The sequence below is a fragment of the Pygoscelis adeliae genome, unplaced genomic scaffold, assembly GCF_000699105.1.
Source record: "Pygoscelis adeliae isolate BGI_AS28 unplaced genomic scaffold, ASM69910v1 Scaffold166, whole genome shotgun sequence".
Classification (NCBI taxonomy): Eukaryota; Metazoa; Chordata; class Aves; order Sphenisciformes; family Spheniscidae; genus Pygoscelis; species Pygoscelis adeliae.
The window spans coordinates 6,139,554-6,152,968 of NW_008825156.1; the positions used below are offsets into that span (position 1 = coordinate 6,139,554).

Here is a 13,415-nt window from a genome sequence, read left to right on the forward strand (position 1 = left end):
GGGGTTTTTTTTGTCACATAAAGAGTAAAATGGGGAAACAAAAAATTTCTTACTTGCACTTTAACTGATCCAGCAATAACCATGTATTTGGAAGATTTAGCAAATAAAGTTAAATGGGCCAGTAAGTAAGCAAAGGATTACCAAAAATACCGTTGAGCAGCAATATTTAAATGTACACACGCCTTGCTATGCAACAGGGTAAGGGACAAGAAATATTTTTTTAAAAAGGAGTCTCAGACTAAGAAATTCAAATTTGCTTTGAATTGCTACAAGAAAGGAACAAGAAGGGAGGAATTGCATGAATCAGAATCAACAAAAGGTTAATTAATCAAGAAAGATAAGTCACCACAATTTTTGCTGTGAAAAGTTCATTCATGCTTTGTCAGATAAATTCTCTGCTTTCCCAGCCAGCTTACAGCCTAGTCTCTCTTAAATCTAGGCATCCAGTAGATGCACCCAAACAGCTAGAGCTCACTCCTCCCATTTTGTCAATGACTGCCTCTTTTCCACTGTATCTCCCCCCCCCAATTATTTCATTTCTGAAATACTCTTGCCTAGTGACAACAAGCAACATCTGTGACATCTAATTCAAAGGCCAGTAGCTTTAATCTGTCAGCCTTCTTGAGCAATGTTCCCATCACAGGAAACACCCCAAATATGGCAATTTAGTCAGTAAACTTTGCAAATTGCTTAGATATCCTTGAGCAAGGCAACAACACTCTAAACTACATTATGAATTCTTGAAAGTATTCTTTATGATGTTGAGAAAATCTCTGGAATTGTGAAATCTGTGGAAACTGACTGTTTAGCCAGAGAATCATAAAGCTGTATTAGTAAATAGGAAGTGATTTCAAAGATTCGTTGTCTTTGGCAAGACTATCACTGTTGATTCAGCTGCTGTTTTCAATAGCGAAGACTGGGATTGTCAAGCTCAAGCCTTAAATCAAAGAGAATAAAGTCTTTAAAAATAATGAAGACAGAACTTAACGTGAACGTATCTTGATTATTCCTCATACTAGTTAGTTCAGGCTTATTTTGCCAACAATCACAGTCATAATTATTGGAAGAGTTTAACAAGCAGCAAGAAACCCAAACAGCAAATTACAGTTTCATTCAACACTGCTCAGAATTGAAAAAGTCTGAAATAGGGTATCTGCCCTTTTTCTGTGCAGCTGGTTCCCAAGATGAGGTAAGCTCAGAAAGGTAAGAGAGCTCAAAGCATGAGCAGATCGCTACAGTTGTCAGGGTGCCGATTGGATATGATGTCTTCTAACTACTTTAAGATATTTACCCTGGATTCTGAAAAAAAAAAATAAATATCAGTGACACTTAACATTAAAGGAATCCTCTCCAGTCTGCAAAACTGGACATTTGAAACTGGCTGCAATTGCTTAATGACAATGCGTTTGGTGTAAGTGACAGACTTCTGGAATATAGCCTGCACATCAGATCACCCAACACACATCCTCCCACACCAGGCACAGATCAGAGGAGAACTGTCACATCAAGGTGCTGAACATTTCTTAAGTTCTTATGCAGCATTGTACCTCTTCTCCCCAGCTCCAGAAGGCCACACCTGGTGGTGCAGCTTGTGAGCAGGTCACAGATCTGTCGTGCAGGTTTAACTACTACAAGGGCTCCCAGAGCCTCAGGTGGGCAGTGGCACCAGGCCACTTGTCAGTGAGGTCCGAGAGTTTGTCAATATCCAAGATGAGGGCAGAGGGCGAGTATGTGAGAGCCTGGTTTAATTTGTTTCCACTCCTTTCACTTCCACTTGTTGATGGTGCCCCCACCTAAGGAGGTCAAGTCCTCCAAGGTGGAGGCAAAGGCCAAGGCACTGACAACCAAGAAGGCTCTCGAAAACATCCACAGTTTCAAGAAGGTCTGCGCATTTCCCACTTGCAGGAGGCCCAAGACCCAACCCAGGGGCTGCAAAGGCAGCCCAGGAACCCCTGCAAGAGCACCCCACAGCAGAACAAGCTTGAACTTTATATCATTATGATGTTTCCTTTGACCGCAGAATCAACCATGAAAAAGAAAGGAGATAATACCCTGATTTTCATCATTGAAGTCAAGACCAAGGCAAACATAGGATCAAGAGGCTTTCAGGAAACTGCACAATATTGACACAGTCAAGGTCACACACTGGTGAAGTCTGAAGTCTGGTTTGAAGACTTGTGGCTGTCTGGCCAAGTGTTCTAGTTAAGACACTGAGCTAGATCCACAAAAGGGGTTTGGGTATCAAAATGTCTGATTTACTGTATCTGCTTAATAAATTTTTTAGTATTCAGACTGAGCATTTAGGATCTCCCTTAACACTGGAGGAGAATCAGAGGATATTACAGGATATAATCCAGGATAAGTCCCAAAGTCAGCATATCAAGATAGACACTGCCTATAAGAGGGCCCCGAGGGCGCTTAAAAGGCCTTAGTGGCCCTGACCAGCCTGAGCTTGGGTCTCAACCCCACCAACCATAGGTCTAGTTAAGCCGGGCTGCTGGGCTGTATCAGACCCTGGTTACCCTTATTGGGCCCGATCCTGACCTTGTGTTGCTGATTTGCATTTCTGGCTTCACCTCAGAGCTGTCTCATCACTCAGACTTGATAACCTAAACTCTTGGTTGAGGCTGCCCCCAGCCTGCCCTACTCCCTTGCTGGAGGAAGCAGACAGGCCAGCTGGGCTCTGCCCTGGGGATACTCCCTGTGAGAAATCATTTTAACACAAAACAAATAGTCAAATACAAGAATGATTTAGTGATCTGCTCAAAACACTGTTTCATGGCATGGAACTCTTCCAAGTACAGTAAACATTGCAAATTTCAGATTATTAGATACAACTGCTCAAGGGTTAGGTTGTGAGAGAAAAATCAGGAGTTATGACCATAACATTAGATCTTAACTCTGATGCAGAATTTTAAAAGCTATTTGCCACTATGGCATATTCTCCTCTCCAGAGCCTACTAACCTTGTGTCTACTAACCTTTTAAGGCTATGAAGATATCATTGAAGTCCTAGAGATGTGCAGAAGCAGAATTCTCTGCGTTTTGAAGATTATCTACAGAAAGAAGCTTTTATGAGGCCTCTCACATAGTTATACACCAGTCATTGATCTTTGCTCTCGTAATCCAGACCCAGATTCTTCCTTGTGTACTATGAAACAATAAAACAAAAATATTCCACCTAGTGTAGTAATTCATGAAGAGGAAGTGGAGTTATGGTATGTTAGTAAACATATTATGCTTTTATTAATATTAATTCCCATTATTAAAAGGCTGTAACTTATTTCAGTTTGGGTTACCTGGAGCTATAAAGCCACCAGTTGAGAATTAGATAGAAATGTGTGTCATTGCAAGACATCAATTGGTTATAAACATAATCAGAATAACTAACTACTTTGAGGGAAATTTGAAAAGCTCGCTCTGCTCTCCTATCAAAACTTCTTTCATTTACCTCTTAACACTGTCACATTAAAATATATGGTTCACAAACTTCACGCTATTTATGAAAGAAGGAAAGCCTTCTATAATTTGACTTGTATTCTCTTCAGCCTCGCAGGAAAAAAAAATCCCCCTATTTTGTAATCTTGCAAAAGAGATTGTCCCACATTATGAAAAATAGTTCATTATATACTTGAGGGATAGTTAGACTTCCCCTTTCTGGCACTGGCTCTGTAGTGGGTGCTAAGGAACTGACAGGCACTCACACAGCACTCCTGGCACAGGATTTGTTCGCTGTGCCGAACTTAATTTTGAGTGGAGGAATTTGACTAGAAGGTATGATTCTTAGTGCTTTAGCTCCCACAATTCCCAGAGTTATTACTCCACTGTTATTACTTACAAGAACGAAAGAAAAAAAAATGTGACTAAGAAACAGGAAGAAATGCATTTCCTGTTTTGTTCCTTTTTAATATATTTCTAGCACAAAACACTAGAGGTATGAATTTCATTCCTGTAGCAACAGCTCTCAACAGTGTCTATTTCAGCAGTTAGTCCTTACATTTGTAAAAATGTACCTGCAGTAGCTGCCGGGTGTTTCAGTCCTTGATCAGCTAGCTGGTAGAGTCGATTCTGCTGGTTGTCCAGCTTAGTCCAGAGTGAACTGCATGGAATGAGGCAGGCAGCATACTTCAGTTCTAATGCAAAGCAGAGCAATCCACACTGCATTTTAGTTACTATCATAAAACTAGGTTATCACAGAAACTATACATGATGAATATTCTCAGGAACAACACACAAAAATCTTCAAAGTTACCTGACAACAAAAACCATGTTTTGACTTTGCATAATAGCGTAGCTCACTAACATTTTAAAGAAAGACTTGTCATTCTTTAACTTTTACTTCTTTTGTCTTAACCTTTCAGCAAGCTTTCAACATCAGTTTTCCATACATGGCAAAAAAAGACTTCCATAAACTGGACATAACAGAACATTAAGGGAAGGTGAATGAAGCTATAGTAGTAACTCTAGCACATGAGCCTTCCATCAGGAATTCATGCAAAAAACCAAAGAGCAAATTACGTAAATGGTTCTATTTGAGGAGATAAAACAAGTTAGACCCAATTGCCTTCCAGTGCAAATTATAAAAGCTTTTTAAAGTTACTGTTGTATGTAAGAAATTAATTTCAGATGGAAAAGGAAGTCGAGTTTACCTAGGTATTTTGAAATAAAGGTAGAAACAGAATCAAATCTCATCTACAAATGTAATCAGCTCAATTTAATTTTTAATCAGTCATTAAAAATACCATTTAAGAATTCATCCCTTTTAAACAGGTTAATAAAAAATTAAGCTTAGTGGGAAGTTCAGCATGCTTCATTGTACTCAAAAATACAATGTTTTATGTAATAGCTTTATTATCAAATGGCAAGAGACGTTTAGTAATGATGTCATGCAGGTATCACAAAAAATTCCAAAAGATAAACAGGTCACCTAACAGCTCAAAATTCCTCGCAATTAAAAAACAAAGCTACATCTTCCCAATTTCCTTGTTTGTTTCACAGTAGACACCATTTTCCTGTCAAAATGTTATGGCTATCTCTCGGATCACTTGCTGGATTTCCTAAAGGAAAGAGTAGGCTAGCACAGTGTTCCACAGCACAGTGTTTTTTTGCCTTTTTCACAAGGCCTTCCTTGCTCTTCACAACCCTCAGAAGTAGTCCTCACAGGGCAGGAAATTGCCTGAGGCCGTTGGCAGCTGAAGATAAATGCAGAAGGGACAGGTTAAAAAACTCTTAAGGTTTTGCGACGGGAAAAAGCTGTATGTTCAACCTTTTTAAGGTCTTAAGGCTTTTAGGCTACTGTGATGGGAACCCAGTCTATGGCTGAAACAAGTTTTTCAGCAACACAGCCTGATCCCATCTACACAGTGAAATATAACGCAGTGAAATGTCAAGTGATAGCATGATTCACATTAAATTGAAACATAGTTCAGTTCCTTCTTTAGTGTCAAGGTTCCACCAAAACATTGGCTTTATACAGCATAGAAGGGATTTTACAACAGCATCTGTTACTGACCAGAAATTGAGACAAATTTTAAGAAAAGCCACTGGACAATAAGTAGTAGGTAATTTATTCTGAGAGTTCATCTGCATGAAAAATTAACTATGCAGAAAAGTAGGCTGTAAGTCTACAGCAACTTCACACTCAATAGTCCAGGGGACACTTGCTCACAACAGCTAAATTCACGCTCAAGTTTACTATGGAATAAATCCCCTGGGTAGATGACCTCTGAGATTAGAACTGCAGCAATAAAAATAATCACTGTTCAGTTTTAAATGCCAATAAAGTACACTTTTAGAGTAAATTCTAAATAACAAAACAATTGCTGAAGCTAAATGATCTTACAATAAACTTGCAAACAGAAGTGACATGAACTCCTTTTATACCTATGTAAAAAACACTATTTACTTGTGCAGCCCAGATTTAAATAAAAGACAGTGTATCAATAATATTTACCATATATTTACATGTAATACTGTGATGAAATGAAGGAGTAAGTTAACATCATGTTACAAAAAGAACATAACTCTTTAAAGGTACCAGTACCTTTCACATTATCACATTTATGGAACTGTTCTCTTACATCTCCAATGATCTATCATATGATGAGTTAACATGACGATACAGACAAACCAACCCTTGAATTGGAGCATATGCTAATGTGTCAACTCCCATTTCAGCAAGATACTTCAGGGGCACCAGCTTAAAGCATATAAGCAGCACTGGTTTCAGTAGGATAAAACTTAAATGCACACCCCAGTTCCTTGATGATCAGGGCCTCATTTTACAGGATTCCACTGACATAACAACAAACTAAAACCATTACAAGCATACAAGGGGAGGCATCATATACCTTCTTGAGTGAATACATATACTTTTACTTAAAGGTGAATCATACCTGGTTGCCAGTTACTGACTTACCAGAGAATGGAATCATCCTTTCAATTTATATACACTGACGCATGAGCCTTCTGTTACGTGATGCTTTGAATATTATTTGAAATTAGCTCTTCAGTAAGAACTGCACCCAATTTGTGTACCTGACATTTCTAGCTAATAGAGCTGCAATGGAAAATTTTATACTCTTTACATATTGCTCGAGAAATGGTAATATTACACTGCTTAAAGTTATACATTTTTAAATCACTTGAGAACTGAGTTTTATATAATCATATGATCATTTTCTTAAATTGGCAGGATAAGTCTATGCAAGTGAAATATTGGCAAAATAATCAACATTAAAAAAATTAAAATTAGAACTTCAAAATCATCAGCCAGCCACGATAAAAATTCTAACCTGCTCTCTCCCTTCCTATATCCTCTCCCAGAATAAAACTTTACAGAGGACTAGAGGGAATGATGTGACACTTTGCCTTTGTTAATCCAGTTAGTTAAGCAGATGTAGATTCAAGTATGTAGATCCACACAGCACTAATAAATAGAAGTAAACAATCAGGATGAGTATATCATTATAAAGTACTGCGAAAAACCTTTGTTTCCGAGTGAGCACCGTTATATTATGCTATTATTTTGGAACTCCAAAAGGAAAAAAAAAAATTGTTGATGAGAAATGTACTCAGACCAGATTACATGCAAGCCTACAGAGAATGTTACAAAATTGGACTGAATAAAGGTTTTTTTCCTGCAAGTTTTAGAAAGCATTGTCTGTAGTTTATGTCTACATTACAATTTTTGCTCTGCAGATAATCAGAGCAAAATGTTACATCTATGTTTTCACTTCCCTCATCCTGAGGGCCCCACACACACACCCTCCCAAAGTAAAACAGTGATGGTTTGGTTACAAAACTATATGCAGTACATTTCTGAACACAGTTCCTTCTATTTTAGGTCATGTGTTCATTTAAAGACATTCTTATCAATTACAAGCCTCCCCTTTAATTGCTTAAGATCCAATAGAAAAGCAAATATACAAATATCAGAAGTGCTGATCCTGAGATGAAGCATGGGAAATTCTGGTCCAGTTTAATCCTTATTCAAACTTCTGTTTCAGTTTCTTCTGGAAGACAGCTGGCAGGATGGAGAGGATGGCTAGAATCATGAGAACAAAAACAGAGTTCCAGGAAACAGCTTCCCCTGCTGTTGTAAGTTGGTACAGCGTTGTTCCTGCCTTAATGGCTACAAAAGACGGTGGTGCCACACCTGGAGTGGGGAATTAGAAGGGTAGGAGAGCAAGGAAAGAAAAAAAAAAAAAACACCACAGCTTGTTAGGGTGAAAAAATGGAAAAAATCATAAATTAGTCATTCAACTTTTAACACCAAGAAATTCTGACTTTGTTGCCTTGTACATTTATTTTTAAGAGGGGTGTAAACACAAAATTAAAAGACAAAAACCCTCACCAAAAGAACTGGTTTTACGCCATTTTTAATATTTAACACCAACTCAAACACAGAAGACTAAAAAAAAAATCTCTGCTCTTTAGACACTGCAGTTTCAAGTTGTCTCTCTATAAACGGATTTAAGTTCAAAAAGGAAAAATATGGATTGTTTCCTAACCAGATTAAAAAGTATTTGCAAAAATATGCCAATTACAAAACTACAGTGTTTAGCACTACATTAGTTAAATTATGAATTCACTCCTAGGAAGACATATTATGATGAACAAAATGGAGTGGGAAGGGGAGAAACAATCCTTCAGATCAGTCACATACATCCTCACACAATTATGCTGAGCTCAAAAGAGGAGCTTATAGAAGTTCACGAAGTATTATAGTCATGGAATGGAACAAAAAGTTACTAACAAAGTGTTCATGTAATGTACATTTCCTTAAGCAAGTGATCAGCCTGGGCTCACTACCTCTCATCCAGTACATCAGAATAGTCCTGACTACTAAAATCTTTTGATGCTATAAGCACCACACATCGAAAAGTACAAAAACAATAGTCTCGTGTAATCTTTCAGCTGCCCAGTAGGTGGTGACCTCTGCTGAATAACTCATACAAAGAGAAGCAAGTAATATACCTCCTTCTGGCTACCCCCAAACTGCAGTTCATTAGCCAGAATTCTTACCTAGAAAAGTGCCAATGAAAAATACTTTCAATGGCACATTAATTACAGGAGATGTTATATTGATAAACCAGTTGGGAAGAAAAGGTGTTATTCTCAAAAATATGATGTAGTTAATGAGGTGTTCTCTATGCCGTTCAACCTGCCAAAACAAAACCAAGAAAAATTCAGTAAAAAAATCTCTACCTTGAAAATACACAATGATTTTACTCCTAGAGGCTTGTTACTGTTTCTTTGTGTATCTTTTGTAGAAATTTACAAGTCACAAACATAAAAATCAATTAAACAATAAGTGACTCAAGGAAGAGTCATCAGTGAATCACCTGTTAAATAGTACTGAAGTTAGTCTGGAAATACCAGTCTGTGGTAGAGCATGGTGATGATGTGTCTGAATCAGCCAACTTCAACAGCGAACAAGTAATTCAGCACAGCAGCAGGCCTAACCCCAACTTGAGTGCAGCAACCTCTGCCTGTCTAACTGTAGCACAATCAACATGGCCAGCTCATCATCCTATTCCTAAAGCTTTTGCAGGAACTAGCAATGAAGTTTGTTCCTCAACCCATTCTGTCCTAACTCATGATCAAAACTGAAACATAGCTGTATTCCTCTCTTGGAAACTTACCCAGGTTATGGCTCTGAAGTTCATCAGGTGGCTGCTGCCAGCACAGTTGCAAAACCTATCTATCCATATGTTAGAATGCCTAGCATTAACATCACCCATTACCACAACAGCCCCAACTTTATTTACAGTCTTAATTATATTCTCAAGTCTAGCCCAGCTCCTTACATTAGTATTACATCAAAGCCTTTTCTCCTTCCAGCCTGGCTTTAGCACATCAGCCCTTTCAAACAAGAACTGTAACCTCAAAGCAAGTTATAAGGATAGCAAAGCATCCACCACTTCTGGCCTATCCTGGCAGACCTTCACTAAACCTAAGCCTATACATGGTCATCTGGCCCCAAACAGTTGAAATCAAACCTGGTCTGATTGCAACTCCATCTGAAATCTCATGTAGCAACTCACCCCAGTCACAACCCTGTTTCCCCCCCCCCCAACTTTAGCTTTAACTGCAACACTAAAGTCAGTAGTCCTTCTATTGTTCAGTAATACCACTGTGGGTTTTTTTAATCTTAGTGAAATCTTTAATCTTCAATCTTTTAATCCTCAGTGAAGGATAAATACTTAAACATTGATTAATCCTGCATATAAAATGTCTTAGCCCTCAAAATGCAAGTATGATATAGTCCAATTAACCTGGAGACAGTGAGATATAAGCTGCACGTGTAATTACATAATTTTCAATCACATATCCAGTTCTACTAATGGAAATAGTAACCATTTGCCACTCAGAGAACAGCCTCAAGATTATACTGCAATATTAAGATTTACTTGGGTCAAAAGTCAAAATACTACTATATTATTTAATAAGGTCAATTGTGCAGGACACAGCTCCACATCTTACCTAATGAGGAACAAGTTTAGAATATTTTTATGTGATTCAAACACCTTGAACAGAGTACAGCAGTAAGTTGTGCTTCATACTTGCAAAAAAAAAAAAAACCACAACTGTTTGAACATGTTTCAGAGTATCAAAGCAAGAGACATGAGGACAAATACTAATCACACTATGATTTTGTATTGCAAAAGCTTTAGTTTCATCTGACGATTAACACTTGCTGAAACTAATGTTACCAGATACTGTAAGAGAAAGTTTCAATGCTCCAACCACAATAACATTTTCAAATTAAGGATTGCAATCAGACATACAGCTACAGGTTTTCACCCAGAGAAAGTAACTACACAGTGTCAGAAAGGAGTCAGAATCCTTTCTTTGTAACTAGATACATGAGCATGAGACCCCCTAGTTTTCCATGCTATTCCACTATACATTTTCTATCATAAATTTCAGCATCTCTAGAAACTTTACCTGTTCTGACCATTTTACCGCTTTTTCTGTTAAGTATCTGTATACAACAGGACGTCCTACTAAGTATGAAAGCATATAGCAGAAGGAAGCTCCAAGTCCTGAGCACTGGGGGGGAAAAAAAAAAAAAAGAGCAGAAACTAATTAATCTTAGCATTATATCCCTATTAACTACACTGGCTGGATAGAGCCTGCTTCTACGCAGCCCTCCATTGAGGCTGAAGGGCTCTCCTTCAGCAGTATGCACACATACCCTAAGAATGCTGTTGACCCAAGACAGTTCCTTTATTTCCAAGGCATTTAGATCAATCTTAACATACAAAGTAGACAATGTTGATTACTTATCAGTTAATACCGAGTGCTTCTGCAGTTTTATTTTAAGATTTTGAACAGTGAAAGCTTTGCAGATAAGGGGCACAATGGCATTAAAGAGATTCAAACTTGAAAATTCATCAACTGGGTCCTCCATACCTACTCAATTATCTCATTCATAAGTACTAAGGCTCATTATGACTGCATCTTTTGTAAATGACATGTTTTGAAGCTTGACAACAACATACATTTAATATCTTAATTTAAGTTTCTTGGGTATTTAAGCCATTTAAAGACAGATGTGTTTTGCAGTGCGATAATAAAAATGTAGTAATTGTGTTCTGAAGTTACAATCAGGTTCTGGTAGATGCTAGACAAATTTACAGTAAAGGAAACTCTGGCTGATTCACACCCAGCTGCCTCCAGTAGGAAAACCTGGAGAAACAGTTTAGTCTTTTGGATCATCATCCAACGCTACAGTGAATTTTGTGGGTAACACCATTCTCACAACAGAGCTGAATGAGAACTCATTCATACCCCTATTTCACTCAGACGCTGATAATTTCAAACAGTAAGCTGTTTAGATGGTTGTATTCCAAATGGATAAAAATATATGCCCTCACAAACTACTTTCCATACTTACCAGACAAACAAGAAATAAGGCCAGTGGAAAAGGATAAAGAAACCCTGACAGGATACTGAGAAATATAGACCCAGGGATAGCAAATGTTTGCAAGCTGGATGCATCTTAGTTAAGAAAAAAAAAAACAAACCATTTTTAAAAAGCTACCCAATTCTTAATTTTATAAGCAGTCAGGATACATATTAGAATTTGAAAAACCATAAATACAAATACACATAACCTCTAAAGATCTTTACTTAAAATACATTTGCAGAGTAGCGCAAGAAGCCCAAGCACAGAGAAACAAGGTGTAGATTCATCATTACACACACAAGAATAAGTCACTGAACAAAAGCTGTACTACACGTTTTTCTCTTTATCTGTGCTACAATTGACACTGGGTATTTATTGTGACATTACAGGAAACACATACTTCTGATTTTACATTGTTGACTAGGGATCCACAGATTTCAGTCATTCTCTCTGAAAAGTTCACAGAACTCCTGTCTGAGCCCGTAACTACTATGAGTTTCATGGAAGACTGACATGTACCAAGGCAACTACTATTTCCTTACAAATAGGCATGGTGCAATCACTAGATAATTAGTGATCATGTATCCTAGTTTCCATCAGAACTTTTCAAAAAGGCAAAAATGAAATTTCTGCAGCATAAGCAAACAGGCTGTTGAGCTTAAGGTTTGCTAGGCATACTTGAGACTATGATGCATTGCCCACTTTGGATAGAAATCTTACAAAGCAAAAAAAAATGTGCACACTATTTTATCTGAGTTGAACTGACTGGAATATCAAAAAGCCAAATAATCTTCCTTTATTTTAAGTCCATTATACCAGTACAGCTTTTTCTAAGCAAGTGTCAAGGTTCTGAGATAACTGTAACATGCTTGTCAACTGATCACAGTCTACTGCTCAGACAGTGAATGTCATCACATCAGCTGCTATAGTAGTTCAATAAACAGCTAATTCTGTTCTACTTCTTGTTCATATATAAACTAACATTTTAATTTTCTTCATAAATCTATTATTTGTGAACTACACTTAAAAAGAATGAGCTAGAGGATAATTACTAATGGCACATTCAGCGCTGATATTTCTCTGAGTTACGAAAGCCTCCAGCATTAAACTATGAAACCAGACCTCTTATACAGCTTTTAAAAGTTATTAACCTTTAGTTAAGTGTTCCAGTTAAGAGTATGTTTAATGATTAATTAATATATTCAGCACTCAGGAAAAACAAGTTAACACAGAACACAGGTAGCCTTTGTGTCTCCCTAGGCAGAAAGTACTTCAGAAATTTAGCACACTCTAAAAGCAAATAAAGATTTGTTTTTGAACGTGGGCACTGCAGAGATTAAAGAAGGCGCAAAACACTTTCCTTGAGAAATGCTGTAAAATGTTCTGTAAATTACCCTTATATGGCACTTCTGAATGTCTCACGGAAGAGCAGTGCAGTAGGCTCAGTTTTCCTTTAGAATCAATGGTAATTTCTAACTGGCAATTCAGTTTGCAATTTAAAAAGTTAGCGTAACACTAAGATGAGAACAAGTCTAATATCAAAGCTAATAATATTGTCTGTAACAGACACAGTCAAGGTGAAGCTGCATGCAAATCCCCAACAGCATTTACTACTATACATGCATGCATCAGTTTTCTTCTACTTAATCCCTTCTTGCAGTCCAGAAAGCATACTGGAACACCTAAGAAATGTTTTTAAGTTCAAAGATTTTGGAACATGTGTGTCTATTTATAAACTCACCTAGGTATGTTAGCCCTTCTTCTCCCATGATCGAGAATTTGTAAGTTTGTATTTTTCATTTCTTTTTCAGAGAAATATGACTATACCAAAACTGCCATTTATATCAGAAAAAGGATACAAAACGTATGTGGCAAAATAAGCCACTAATACTTGAACATAAAATGTGTCCTTATATTTGGACAGGACTTTTCCCAAGGCCTTTGCATCATCCATATCTCTAGGAACCTTTATACATTCTCTTTCTTCTCTGGAAAAAAAA

General features: G+C 37.4%; 1 protein-coding gene across 1 annotated transcript in view; it reads right to left on the reverse strand.

Moving 5' to 3' along the window:
* Positions 1-4,829: 4,829 nt before the first annotated feature.
* TMEM41B (transmembrane protein 41B) overlaps positions 4,830-13,415 on the reverse strand; it is an 11,512-nt gene continuing 2,926 nt past the window's right edge. Inside the window, exons 3-7 of the mRNA XM_009328623.1 lie at positions 13,275-13,403; positions 11,404-11,497; positions 10,452-10,556; positions 8,526-8,664; positions 4,830-7,656 (exon numbers count right to left, since the gene is read on the reverse strand). Of these exons, the coding sequence (XP_009326898.1) occupies positions 7,487-7,656; positions 8,526-8,664; positions 10,452-10,556; positions 11,404-11,497; positions 13,275-13,403 (637 nt within the window). The 3' untranslated portion in view covers positions 4,830-7,486. The remainder of the gene's footprint in view (positions 7,657-8,525; positions 8,665-10,451; positions 10,557-11,403; positions 11,498-13,274; positions 13,404-13,415) is intronic.